The 15,178-nt window shown below is 41.8% G+C and overlaps 1 protein-coding gene across 1 annotated transcript in view; it reads right to left on the bottom strand.

Annotated features, from left to right (window-relative positions):
- Positions 1-15,178, bottom strand: part of LOC138638306 (glutamate-rich protein 6-like) — a 128,370-nt gene that overhangs the window by 66,024 nt on the left and 47,168 nt on the right. Inside the window, exons 4-6 of the mRNA XM_069727516.1 lie at positions 951-1,009; positions 753-878; positions 435-536 (exon numbers count right to left, since the gene is read on the bottom strand). Coding sequence (XP_069583617.1) covers positions 435-536; positions 753-878; positions 951-1,009 — 287 coding nt within the window. The remainder of the gene's footprint in view (positions 1-434; positions 537-752; positions 879-950; positions 1,010-15,178) is intronic.

The raw sequence follows: 15,178 nt of genomic DNA, 5'->3' as shown, positions 1-15,178 counted from the left end.
GCGCAGTGTACAGCGCCGGATCAGCACCGCTCCATTCACTATGTAGTGGCTGTTACCAAAGGCCGCAGCTCAGCTCCTATTCAAGTGAGAAGTAAAACTGTGGTACCCGGCCATGGCAACTCCACAGGGTATAGCGCTGTGCTCATCTGACTTCATACATGGCTTATATCTGCCCACCACTGGAGCTGATCAGCGGAGGTGCTGGGTGCCGTACAGTCACCAATATGATATTGATGACATAAGAATAGCGCATCAATACCTAAGTAATGGACAACCCCTGTAAGCCTCCAATCTATGCTGGACGTACAGCAGATTTGAACTGTAGAGTATTTGAGGCGTAACACAGATGCTGAAATCTGTCTGAATACCTCAATACCCCACAATGCCCTCGTACCACAGTGGCCTCATGCCTCCTTCATATATGAACAATGTACCTCATTAGAAATTGCTTTATCTGTGGTGCTTCCCAGATGGAAAGGCCGCAATGGTTTTCCACAGAATTCACACAGTTGCTTTCCAGACTGCTCCCTCAGGATCTACATCAAAGAGAACACATTGGATGGCATAAGAGCAGGAATTCCACACTCCATGAATAATGTGCATGTGGAATAAAGAGTGGCATAACTACTGAGACATTGCTGAAATGTTCTAATCGGATTCTCTCTTACCTGATACCGGGAGGATTGCTCCACAGCAGTATCACACTCCTGACCTTTTCATGCATGTTAGACAAGAAGTATCTAATTAACTACCTTCATCATTGTCAGTAGCCGGTTGTCTTCTGAGGATTCTCTTTTGTATGCCAGGATAGTCGGAGGGCCAACACTGGGCAAAGTCTCTAGGTGGTTCTCAAAATACGCCCTGTAATCGTGAGAGAACTACAAGAAAAGATCACATGCTATTAAAGGAACCAGTAATGTTTAAGCTAAGATAGGATTAGATGCCATTACCTCCGTGTCATAAAGAGTGCTTAGCTCACTCAGGTCTTCTGATATCGAGGAGTATAAGTCTGCAAGTAATGCAAGACATTAAAGGCTATGGATATCACTGGAAAAATATTTTGACATGTTAGTGGCAACCTTGAGTTAATACAGCTGTCTCGAGTTCTTAAATGGTTATGATTGCAAAATGCCATAAAAAAAAACAATTTTACAGTTTACCATTTATTAGAAATCCTATCTGTTCTCAAAAACGGAGGAATTTGTAATTCTGTAGGTTACAGTCTATTGTCTAGGGTCAATGGCCACCCTGCAGTCTCACAGTGGTTGGTTATCTAGTTAAGCTTGCCACTAGCAGGCTCTAAGCTTTAGAGCCAGCAAGCATTGCTCTGAAGCTGGCAGGATCGTTGGATATACCAAGCCTCGGAGCCACAGTGCTTCTCACAAGCTTCAGAGGAAAAGATGTCTAATATTAACAGCCTTGGAGAGTACTCAGTTTGGACTGGCAGAGCCACCATGCTGCTGGTCTGAACTGATAACCTTAACCCCTTCACCCCATAGCCTGTTTTCAACTTCCTGACCAGGCCATTTTTTCAATTCTGACCACTGTCACTTTATGAGGTCATAACTCTGAAACGCTTCAATGGATCCTTGTGATTCTGAGAATGTTTTCTCGTCACATATTGTACTTTATGATAGTGGTAAAATTTCTTTGATTTGACTTGGGTTTTTTTGTGAAAAAAATGGAAATTTGGTGAAAATTTTGCAATTTTTAAACTTTTAGTTTTTATACCCTTAAATTAGAGTCATATCATACAAAATAGTTAATAAATAACATTACCCACATGTCTGCTTTACATTAGCACAATTTTGGAAACAATGTTTTTGTTAGGACGTTATAAGGGTTAAAAGTTAACCAGAGATTTCTCATTTTTACAACAAAATTTGCAAAACCATTTTTTTAGGGACCACCTCACACTTGAAGTCACTTTGAGGGGTCTATATGACAGAAAATGCCCAAAAGTAACACCATTCTAAAAACTGCACCCCTCAAGCTACTCAAAACCACCTTCAAAAAGTTTATTAACCCTTCAGGTGCTTCATAGGAATTTTTGGAATGTACAATTTGTCCTGAGTACGCTGATACCCATATGTGGGGGTAAACCACTGATTGGGCGTATGGCAGAGCTCGGAAGCGAAGGAGCACCATTTGACTTTTCAATGCAAAATTTGCTGGATTTGAGATCGGACACCATGTCGCGTTTGGAGAGCCTCTGATATGCCTAAACAGTGGAAACCCCCACAAGTGACACCATTGTGGAAAGTAACTAATCTAGATGTGTGATGAGCACTTTGAACCTCCAAGTGCTTCGCAGAAGTTTATAATGTAGAGCCGTAAAAGAAAATCATATTTTTTTCACAAAAAGAGAGAGAAATCAAATAATGTACAGAGAAAGGAATGGCATTTTAATCACGAGTATCGGCATCTGTCAGCATAAAGGTAAAAAGTATTGAACTTAGAGAAGGTAGCAAATTACATGTTAGTGAGTCTAAGAAATTAATAAAGTATTGAAGATTGTAACCTTATTTTTTTTTAACAAGTGGTCTCATATTGTTTCTTCATGAGCAGGCTGCTCCTCTGCTTCCTGACTTCAAGGGGTTGTGTGTTTCGGTATCTAAAATGCCCTTTTTAAAATAACGCCGATCGTGGCCATTGCTGCGGGGTGTCAGCTGTCACATACAGCTGACACCCGCACGCAATCGCCGCGGTGCTCACTGTGAGATCACGCGATCGTGCCGCCGTACTAGTACTGCGGTTTGTGGGAACTCAGGTCCCGCAGAGCAGTACTAGTACGGCGCATGTCGGGAAAGGGTTAAGGAGTTGGCCTGGTACCTAAAATATCCTTTCTAAATACCTATCTTTATACCCTCCCTCCCTAATAACCTGAATGCTAACCTCCTCTCTACACTCTGATCTGCTGTGTGCAACCTCCTCCCATCCCTGCTACTATCTCTAAGGGCCCCACACACATTAATCTACAGTCAGCCAAACCTATCGATATTAGCAGAATCAGCCTCCTGTAATACTGTCAGCACTGAAAAGCAATTACAGGTGCTCGTTGGGTCCTTCCACCTGCTTGTTTTTCATCTATTTCTACCTTTCTCTGGCTGTACAAAGCCAAATCCGTCAATCAAAACAGAAGGGGGTGTGGAGATTGAGGGAGAACAAGAAGGTAGGAATGAGTATTTAAATGATTGGCCACACCTTTCTGCATCCGCCAAGCTGCTTAGTTTGAACAGTCATTTTGTGCTGATAGAGTCCATTTATTATGCATATAGACAGCGGATTCTCCAAAAAAAGAATTTTATTAAATATTATTAAAATGCCACCAACCTGTGGCTGCACCAAAACATAAACAAAAACACACTGTGAAAAAAATAGTATGGGGAAAGGGACATGCCCTATGCGGTAAACTATGCTGAAGTCTGCCTACCTGCGGGGGTTGGCGCCCTAGGGGAAACGTTTTGGCGCCCCCGCTCAGCTACGGCTGACCCTAGGCTCCCTAGATTGACCCTAGTAACCCAAATGAGTCCCTCTACCCACACAATCACGTACTTAAGGTCCCCTCTTGGCTAGACATAAAGCATACCTATAACTAGGGAGTCCGAAACGCGTTGAGGCTACATAGACAGTAGGCGGACGTCACCTCACCTGACGATGAGTATCAGCTGTACTTGCATGTTCCCACCTTTGTGATTTATGTCCTATGGAATGTGACAGGGGTTTATTGGTTATGGCTGACTGACGATACGGGTAATGGAGGATATCGATTCCTGCTATTTTGCCTATGTGGGATATTTGTTCATATGGGATATAGTCCAGAGTTTTGCATCAGAATACTATATCAGCCTTGATCTGTCTGGCGGACAATATTGATGATAATATATTTCACAGCTTTAATACAGTGATTCATACAAAGGGACTGCTTGATATGGATTATGTATAATAGGTGTGCAAAGTGCATTACATCGCCGTCAAAAGCCTATACATGTTCTCCAATTGTTTTTATTGCACGGTGTGGGGTACAGGACTCCCTAGTTATAGGTATGCTTTATGTCTAGCCAAAAGGGGACCTTTAGTACATGATTATGTGGGTAGAGGGACCCATTTGGGTTACTAGGGTCAATCTAGGGACACTAGGGTCAATCTAGGGACCCTAGGGTCAACCGTCACAGAGCGGGGGCGCAAAAACGCTTCCCCTAGGGCGCCAACCCCCGCAGGTAGGCAGACTTCAGCATAGTTTACCGCATAGGGCAGGTCCCTTCCCCCATACTAGTTTTTTCACAGTGTGTTTTTGTTTATGTTTTGGTGCAGCCACAGGTTGGTAGCACTTTAACCCCTTTCTGCCATTAGACGTACTATTGCGTCCATGTGGGGTGGGCTTTACTTCCCAAGGACGCAATAGTACGTCATATGCGATCGGCAGCGCTCACGGGGGGAGCGCCGCCGATCGCGGCCGGGTGTCAGCTGTTTATCGCAGCTGACATCCGGCACTATGTGCCAGGAGCGGTCACGGACCGCCCCCGGCACATTAACCCCCGGCACACCGCGATCAAAGATGATCGCGATGTGCCGGCGGTACAGGGAAGCACCGCGCAGGGAGGGGGCTCCCTGCGGGCTTCCCTGAGCCCCCCGCAGCAACGCGATGTGATCGCGTTGCTGCGAGGGTCTCACCTCCCTCCCTGCTCCCTCCAGCCCCGGATCCAAGATGGCCGCGGATCCGGGTCCTGCAGGGAGGGAGGTGGCTTCACAGAGCCTGCTCAGAGCAGGCACTGTGAAGCATGCAGCGCTGCATGTCAGATCAGTGATCTGACAGAGTGCTGTGCAAACTGTCAGATCACTGATCTGTGATGTCCCCCCCTGGGACAAAGTAAAAAAGTAAAAAAAAAAAATTTCAAATGTGTAAAAAAAATAAAAAAAAATATTCCAAAATAATGAAAAAAAAAAAAAAAATATTATTCCCATAAATACATTTCTTTATCTAAATAATAAAAAAAAAACAATAAAAGTACACATATTTAGTATCGCCGCGTCCGTAACGGCCCGACCTATAAAACTGGCCCACTAGTTAACCCCTTCAGTAAACACCGTAAGAAAAAAAAAAAAAAAACGAGGCAAAAAACAACGCTTTATTATCATACCGCCGAACAAAAAGTGGAATAACACGCGATCAAAAAGACAGATATAACTAACCATGGTACCGCTGAAAGCGACATCTTGTCCCGCAAAAAACGAGCCACCATACAGCATAATCAGCAAAAAAATAAAAAAGTTATAGTCCTGAGAATAAAGTGATGCAAAAATAATTATTTTTTCTATAAAATAGTTTTTATCGTATAAAAGCGCCAAAACATAAAAAAATGATATAAATGAGGTATCGCTGTAATCGTACTGACCCGAAGAATAAAACTGCTTCATCAATTTTACCAAACGCGGAACGGTATAAACGCCTCCCCCAAAAGAAATTCATGAATAGCTGGTTTTTGGTCATTCTGCCTCACAAAAATCGGAATAAAAAGCGATTAAAAAATGTCACGTGCCCGAAAATGTTACCAATAAAAACATCAACTCGTCCCGCAAAAAACAAGACCTCACATGACTCTGTGGACCAAAATATAGAAAAATTATAGCTCTCAAAATGTGGTAACGCAAAAAATATTTTTTGCAATAAAAAGCGTCTTTCAGTGTGTGACGGCTGCCAATCATAAAAATCCGCTAAAAAACCCGCTATAAAAGTAAATCAAACCCCCCTTCATCACCCCCTTAGTTAGGGAAAAATTTAAAAAATGTATTTATTTCCATTTTCCCATTAGGGCTAGGGTTAGAGTTAGGGCTAGGGTTAGGGCTAGGGCTAGGGTTAGGGCTAGGGTTAGGGCTAGGGTTAGGGCTAGGGTTAGGGTTAGGGCTAGGGTTAGGGCTAGGGTTAGGGTTAGGGCTAGGGTTAGGGCTAGGGTTAGGGTTAGGGCTAGGGTTAGGGCTAGGGTTAGGGCTAGGGCTAGGGTTAGGGTTAGGGCTAGGGTTAGGGCTAGGGCTACAGTTTGGGTTGGGGCTAAAGTTACAGTTAGGGTTTAGATTACATTTACGGTTGGGAATAGGGTTGGGATTAGGGTTAGGGGTGTGTCAGGGTTAGAGGTGTGGTTAGGGTTACTGTTGGGATTAGGGTTAGGGATGTGTTTGGATTAGGGTTTCAGTTATAATTGGGGGGTTTCCACTGTTTAGGCACATCAGGGGCTCTCCAAACGCGACATGGCGTCCGATCTCAATTCCAGCCAATTCTGCGTTGAAAAAGTAAAACAGTGCTTCTTCCCTTCCGAGCTCTCCCGTGTGCCCAAACAGGGGTTTACCCCAACATATGGGGTATCAGCGTACTCAGGACAAATAGGACAACAACTTTTGGGGTCCAATTTCTCCTGTTACCCTTGGGAAAATACAAAACTCGGGGCTAAAACATATTTTTTGTGGGAAAAAAAAGATTTTTTATTTTCACGGCTCTGCGTTATAAACTGTAGTGAAACACTTGGGGGTTCAAAGTTCTCACAACACATCTAGATTAGTTCCCTGGGGGGTCTAGTTTCCAATATGGGGTCACTTGTGGGGGGTTTCTACTGTTTAGGTACATTAGGGGTTCTGCAAACGCAATGTGACGTCTGCAGACCATTCCATCTAAGTCTGCATTCCAAATGGCGCTCCTTCCCTTCCGAGCTCTGCCATGCGCTCAAACGGTGGTTTCCCCCAACATACGGGGTATCGGCGTACTCAGGACAAATTGGACAACAACTTTTGGGGTCGAATTTCTCCTCTTACCCTCGGGAAAATACAAAACTGGGGGCTAAAAAATAATTTTGGGGGGAAAGATTTTTTTTTTTTATTTTCACGGCTCTGCGTTACAAACTGTAGTGAAACACTTGGGGGTTCAAAGCTATCACAACACATCTAGATGAGTTCCTTAGGGGGTCTAGTTTCCAAAATGGTGTCACTTGTGGGAGGTTTCTACTGTTTAGGTACATTAGGGGCTCTGCAAATGCAATGTGACACCTGCAGACCATTCCATCTAAGTCCTCATTCCAAATGGAGCTCCTTCCCTTCCGAGCCCTCCCATGCGCCCAAACAGTGGTTCCCCCCCACATATGGGGTATCAGCGCACTCAGGACAAATTGGACAACAAATTGTGGGGTCGAATTTCTCCTGTTACCCTCGGGAAAATACAAAACTGGGGGCTAAAAAATAATTTTTGTGGGAAAAAATTTTTGTTTTATTTTTACGGCTCTCCATTATAAACTTCTGTGAAGCCCTTGGTGGGTCAAAGCGCTCAGCACACATCTAGATAAGTTCCTAAGGGGGTCTACTTTCCAAAATGGTGTCACTTGTGGGGGGTTTCTACTGTTTAGGTACATTAGGGGCTCTGCAAACGCAATGTGACACCTGCAGACCATTCCATCTAAGTCTGCATTCAAATGGCACTCCTTCCCTTCTGAGCCCTCCCATGTGCCCAAACAGTGGTTCCCCCCACATATGGTGTATCATCGCACTCAGGACAAATTGGGCAACAAATTTTGGGGTCCAATTTCTCCTGTTACCCTCAGGAAAATACAAAACTGGGGGCTAAAAAAATAATTTTTGTGGGAAAAAAATTTTGTTTTATTTTTACGGCTCTGCATTATAAACTTCTGTGAAGCACTTGGTGGGTCAAAGTGCTCACCACACCTCTAGATAAGTTCCTTAGGGGGTCTACTTTCCAAAATGGTGTCATTTGTGGGGGGTTTCAATGTTTAGGCACATCAGTGGCTCTTCAAACGCAACATGGCGTCCCATCTCAATTCCTGTCAATTTTGCTTTGAAAAGTCAAACGGCGCTCCTTCCCTTCCGAGCTCTCCCATCCACCCAAACAGTGGTTTACCCCCACATAAGGGGTATCAGCATACTCAGGACAAATTGTACAACAACTTTTGGGGTCCAATTTCTTCTCTTACCCTTGGGAAAATAAAAAATTGGGGGCAAAAAGATAATTTTTGTGAAAAAATATGATTTTTTATTTTTACGGTTCTACATTATAAACTTCTGTGAAGCACTTGGTGGGTCAAAGTGCTCACCACACCTCTAGATAAGTTCCTTAGGGGGTCTACTTTCCAAAATGGTGTCACTTGTGGGGGGTTTCAATGTTTAGGCACATCAGTGGCTCTTCAAACGCAACATGAGGTCCCATCTCAATTCCTGTCAATTTTGCATTGAAAAGTCAAACGGCGCTCCTTCCCTTCCGAGCTCTCCCATCCGCCCAAACAGTGGTTTACCCCCACATATGGGCTATCAGCGTACTCAGGACAAATTGTACAACAACTTTTGGGGTCCAATTTCTTCTCTTACCCTTGGGAAAATAAAAAATTGGGGGCGAAAAGATAATTTTTGTGAAAAAATATGATTTTTTATTTTTACGGTTCTACATTATAAACTTCTGTGAAGCACTTGTTGGGTCAAAGTGCTCACCACACCTCTAGATAAGTTCCTTAGGGGGTCTACTTTCCAAAATGGTGTCACTTGTGGGGGGTTTCAATGTTTAGCCACATCAGGGGCTCTCCAAACGAAACATGGCGTCCCATCTCAATTCCAGTCAATTTTGCATTGAAAGTCAAATGGCGCTCCTTCGCTTCCAAGCTCTGTCATGCGCCCAAACAGTGGTTTACCCCCACATGTGGGGTATTGGCATACTCAGGACAAATTGTACAACAATGTTTGGGGTCCATTTTCTCCTCTTACCCTTGGTAAAATAAAACAAATTGGAGCTGAATTAAATTTTTTGTGAAAAAAAGTTAAATGTTCATTTTTATTTAAACATTCAAAAAATTCCTGTGAAGCACCAGAAGGGTTAATAAACTTCTTGAATATGGTTTTGAGCACCTTGAGGGGTGTAGTTTTTAGAATGGTGTCACACTTGGGTATTTTCTATCATATAGACCCCTCAAAATGACTTCAAATGAGATGTGGTCCCTAAAATAAAATGGTGTTGTAGAAATGAGAAATTGCTGGTCAACTTTTAACCCTTATAACTCCCTAACAAAAAAAAATTTTGTTTCCAAAATTGTGCTGATGTAAAGTAGACATGTGGGAAATGTTATTTATTAAGTAATTTGTGTGACATATCTCTGTGATTTAATTGCATAAAAATTCAAAGTTGGAAAATTGCGAAATTTTCATAATTTTCGCCAAATTTCCGTTTTTTTCACAAATAAACGCAGGTACTATCAAATAATTTTTACCATTGTCATGAAGTACAATATGTCACGAGAAAACAATGTCAGAATCACCAGGATCCATTGAAGCGTTCCAGAGTTATAACCTCATAAAGGGACAGTGGTCAGAATTGTAAAAATTGGCCCGGTCATTAACGTGCAAACCACCCTTGGGGGTAAAGGGGTTAATAATATTCAATAAAATTCTTTTTTTGGGTTTTCTATGATTACTTACAAATTACTACCCCAATTTATATATTTAAACTGACACAGCGGATTCTCCCTAACAGATTATATAAAGGGAGAAAAGGGACAGTTTGAGAGATAAGCCACTTTCAGAACCAATTGGGAACAGTTTTCCCTGCTCTACCCATTTAAATGGGGCAGTCGGGGAAAACAGCTGAAGATTGCATGAGCGCTCGCTTGCAGTTATCGTATACAGTTGTGTGAAAAAGTATTTTCCCCCTTCCTGATTTCCTATTCTTTTCCATGTTTGTCACACTTAAATGTTTCACATCACCAAATAAATTTAAATATTAGACAAAGATAACACAAAATGCAGTTTTTGAATGAAGCTCTTTATTATTAAGGGAAAAAGAAATCCAAACCTACAGAGCCCTGAGTGAAAAAAAATATTTCCCCCTAAACCTAATAACTGATTGGGCAACCTTAGCAGCAACAACTGCATTCATGGCCCACTCATCTTTGCAGAATTGTTGTAATTCCGCCACATTAGCGGGTTTCCGAGCATGAACAGTGTTTAAGGTCATGCCACAGCATCTGATCGGATTAAGGTCAGGACTTTGAGGAGGCAAAAACTTTTTCACACACCTGTATGTATGGCCATCATAGATAATGTTAATAGGGAGATGAAGATAAGAGAAAACGGACACGGGCAACTTGCTGTCAGATCTATGTTAAAAGCGCCAGAGCAGCCAGCTATGTGAAAGATTTACACAGACTCGACAGTATCAAAATAAGAAACTTTAATTAAAGAGTTTTAATTAAGTTTGCCTAATTTTGCAAATAAACTGTAAAAAAATGTTTTACGGTAGATTGTCTTACCTTCCTCTTGCTCAGTCACAGCAGATTCGATTACTGTTTGAGTGGAATCAACCTCTAAAGGCCCCGTCACACATAGCGACGCATGAGCGATTCCGACAACGATACGACCTGTCAGGGATCGCTCAAGCGTCGCTATGTGGTCGCTGGTGAGATGTCAAACAGTGAGATCTCACCAACGACGCAGCAGCGATGCGGCGACCTGTAGCGACCTGTAGAACGATGCTATTTCATGATGATTCAATGGGACGTCCTGTCAGCGAGGTCGTTGGTAAGGTGTCAAACACAGCGATGTGTGCTACCCAGCGGGACCTCAACAATCAAAAAAAGGTCCAGGCCATTCTGACACGACCAGCGATCTCACAGCAGGGGCCTGGTCGCTGCTACGTGTCACACATAGCGAGATCGTTACTGAGATCGCTGTTGCGTCACAAAACTTGTGACTCAGCAGCGATCTCGCTAGCGATCTCGCTAGCGATCTCGCTAGCGATCTCGCTGTGTGTGACGGGGGCTTAAAAATGGAAAAAATGCTTAAAGCTACATGTGTGCCAGAATTAACTGCAGAGATAAGATTGATTAAAAAAAAAACAAAGACTGCAGTTCTATTTTGGTAGTTGTTTTTTTTTGTTTGTTTTGTTTTTTTTTACATTGGAAGGGTTTATATAAAAGCTTTATCATTGGCATAATAAACCATTGTTAGCTAATTTTTTTCATATGCTATTTAGTGTTTGATACATTGTATCAGCAATCCATTACTTCCAATTTGTATATGTAAGATAGCCTTACTTAGCTGACCTAACAGATCACTTTTATGTAACATTCATCTGACCTACCACAATACACTGCACAAAATAAGATTAATTCTGAATTTATCTTTTTCAATCAATTTTTATTGAACATTTTGAACTTTAACAATACATTTTGTAGATAGTAGTATGCTTCTCAGTTGGGGAAGTAGGGGTGGGAAGAGGGGGGTGGGAAAGGGAAAATACAAGTAGGATTAACCACATGACCAGTTGCTTAGTATCTATGCCTGAAAAAAAGAGTGACAGACATACATATGCCTGAAATTAGCTAAAAGTCTGTTGCTTAAATTCCGTAAATCCGTACCTAGGAAAAAAAAAAATGGCTATATCAGTATGCATATACCAATGTATAAATATGGACGTCTGTCTGGTCCTGGTGCACCTTTAGGTGTCCTTAACCCTTGTCAGGCTGCATAATTTTACAACCTTAACAGGCTGCATAGGTACAATTGTACCTTCACATATACCTCCACTGTGGGAAGACTTTACTTGGTTTCAGAAACTAAAGTTCATTCAGCTACAAATGTTATGCTGATATCTATTGTTCAGTGTTGTTACTGGTCACTTATGTTGCTGTCAATTAAGTTAATTCAAACTGGGAGTGGCTTCTACTTGTCTTCCTGCCTCCCTCCTCTCATTAGCCATTTTGCTGTTCATCTCATTGCTGTGAGCACACATTTCTAGGCTTGTGAAGTCTTCAATTTCTTGGAAACGAAGGTAGGAAAGTCTCACAGCATCTAACAGCCAGTTATACCTTTATTCTCATTATGTGGGGACAGAACAGTCAAATTGTCTTTCAGCCTGGACTTGGCTTACATATATTTTGTATGAAACTTATCACTATAGGTATAATTTTTATACGAAAAATGGATAATAATTAGTATCTACATATTGTTTTACGATGTTTTATTTATATTCAGCACAAAATACGAAGCCAAAATTCATCTAGCAAGTCATCATGAGTGATAGTAATGCTGGATCTAGTTTCCGCCATAATCCAAGAAAACGTGTTTGCAGGTTAGTATAATTTTGTGAAAAGCCAATAATGTAGTATTTCGGAAAATTATTTATTTTACATTTTTTCATATTTACAGATTTACGTCTGACGAAATAATGCGAATGCTAGAAGAATCTGATTCTGAGCATGAGGATGAACCATATGTTCCATCTGATGATGAAAACTATGTACCACAAGTGGATGTTACTGAAGAAGATTCAGACATTGAACAAGAAATGGTCATAGAGCATGAAAATGAATACGAATCAGACGAAAGTGTTGAGGATGATTCTGTGCCTCAAAGTGCAGGCGACATTTGGACTGCTAAGGATGAAACTCAATGGTGCAGTAATCCACTGCCAAATGCACAAACAAAATCTCGTAATGTCCTACGACAAAGAGGTGGCCCTGCAGCAATCAGCAACCTATATACAGCAAAAGAGCTATTCAAGTCCATCATGACTCCCGAGATGTGTGACATCATATTACGGGAAACGAATCGAAAGGCCAAGAGAGTTTGTGATGCTTACAACAACGAACTGGTACAACGTTTTCCTGATTCTTCCAAACGGCCACCACAAAAAACATTCAAGCAATTTACTGAAACTGAACTTCATGCATTTTTGGGCATACTGATTGCTGCTGGTGTGCACAGAGCCAACAAAGAGAATCTGGAGGAAATATGGAATGTTGCTGCTCTGCCTCTTATACGTGCAGCCATGTCTCGTGACCACTTCAAGATGATACTCAGATTTATCAGGTTTGACAACGAAAATACACGTGCAGAACGTGTGCAAACAGATAAAGCTGCACCAATACGGGACATCTGGACAATGCTGAACAGTAATCTGGAGAGAGCCTACAAGCCATATCATTGTATCACCGTCGACGAGCAATTATTTCCATTTAGAGGTCATACTAAATTTACCCAGTATATACCTTCAAAACCAGCTAAATATGGCATAAAGATTTTCTGGGCTTGTGACTCATCAAATGCCTACCCTTTACAAGGTCAGCTCTACACTGGGAAACCAACTGATGGTCCTCGACAAGTAAACATTGGAGAACGAACAGTATTGGACCTAGTGAGCTCGTATAAAGGCTCTGGAAGAAATGTCACCACCGATAACTTCTTTACAACCATGGAACTAGCTAAGGTATTGAACTCCTGGAACATGACACTAGTTGGTACAGTGAGAAAAAACAAAAGGTTCCTACCTAACAACATGCAGCCTGCCAAAGAAAGGCCTGTATACTCGACAAATTTTGCCTACAATCATGATGCAACAGTCTGTTCATATGTACCAAAGAAGAACAAATCAGTCGTGCTTCTATCATCTATGCACATGACGGGAGAAGTTGAAGAGACACTAGCAGCCAAGCCAGAGATAATAAAATACTACAACATAACAAAAGGTGGCGTTGATGTTATGGATAAAATGTTGGGAGAGTACACTGTGAAACGACGAACATCACGTTGGACTTTGGCATTTTTCTACAATATGATTGATGTCAGTGGGTTAGCATCCTACATCATCTACAGAGAACACAATCCAAGCTTCAGGGCAAAGGATCAACGAAGAAAGTTCCTGAAAGATCTCGCAAATCAGCTGTGTATGATTGCAATTGAAGATCGTAGTACAAACAAAATGATAATGAGAAACCATTTTCTTCGAGGTGCAGTAGAAATGGTGCTTGGACGATGCATTGTGGTAGCATCGCAGCCAGCAGCTGGCCCCAAAATACCTCATGGTAGTCGTGGACCCTCCCCTGTTGTTGGTAGTTGCTATGTCTGCAGAGACCTGAGGCGAAAACAACGCAAGACTAGAAAGTCTTGTGTGGTTTGTGTGAAACCCATTTGCGATGAACACTCTGTAGCAAAGCCAACATGCATTACTTGCAAAGAAAATCAATAAAAAAAAGTTTCTTACATTTTCTTTTATAATGTAAATGAACAGTTTTTTACTTGTTTATAATAGTTAAATAGCATTATCATTAAAAAAAAATTTATGCTTTTTCCCTTGCATTATCTTCATTCAAAATATATGAGGTACATTTGTACCTATGCAGCTTGTTATGGATGCAAAAAGATCTCGACCCCTTATCTCGGAAGCGGGTGGAGATATTTTATTGAAATTTGGCCAATATATTCTGGACCAAAAATGTAGAGATGTCACGAAATTTCAGCCCTCTACGTCTTTTCAAAAAAAAGTTATTGCAATTTTAAAACGGAATAGTTACAATTGTACCTATTCAGCCGGATAAGGGTTAAGACCCATTGGGGGCCAATGTTTGATTCAATCAAAAATCTCTAAAGTGGAGATAGACAAGTCTGATTCAGAATCCCCCGTCGGAGTCCAAATCTGATGTCGGCGTAGAGGGAGATCCAGAGGAGGTCATAGGATGTTGCAGTCCTCCATCGGAGTTCAGATCTGATGTCGTCATAGAGGAAGATCTGGAGGTAGACCTAGAGGAGTCCGCAGGAAGTCGCAATCTGGCTGATTGTATGAACGCTTTACCCTCGTTCTGAGAGGTGATAGAGATAAGGCTTAAGGCATAGTTCACCTTAAGAGTCGATTCATGTGTCCAAGTGTAGAGGATTCCGGCCCGTCTGAGTCCACACGTGATGTGGGAAAAAGCTTTCCTTCTCTGTAGAGTCTCTTTTGATAGGTCTTTAAAGAAGACCAGGTGGCTATATGGCGAAGTACGAAATTCTGATTCCCTTGATATGTTGAGGAGTGCATTTCTTATCCAATTAGGATAGAAGGTGACAACTACATCCCTCGAAACGTCCTGTGGGAGAGATGGTGGCCTGTGCATCCTGAATTAAGAATTTTTCGCTGACGTTGGGAAACAAGTGAGATACCATTGATGTAATGTATTTTTGAGCTGGAAATTTTGGACTGATTCTGGGATTCCTCTGATTTTAACATTGTTCTGTCTTTTATAGATTTCGTATTCAGCCAAATTAGTTTTGAGGGCAGAAATATCCTTTTGAATCCTATGCAGTGATTCTAGGGGTAGGGAATAGCTTTGGGAGACTTTTACTTCATTTTTTTGATTCAGGGATTTTGGGTTCAGAAGCGTTA

This window comes from Ranitomeya imitator, chromosome 5 (genome assembly GCF_032444005.1).
Source record: "Ranitomeya imitator isolate aRanImi1 chromosome 5, aRanImi1.pri, whole genome shotgun sequence".
NCBI lineage: Eukaryota > Metazoa > Chordata > Amphibia > Anura > Dendrobatidae > Ranitomeya > Ranitomeya imitator.
Note: the sequence above shows the minus strand (reverse complement) of the source record. Positions and strands in the feature narration are given on the sequence as shown.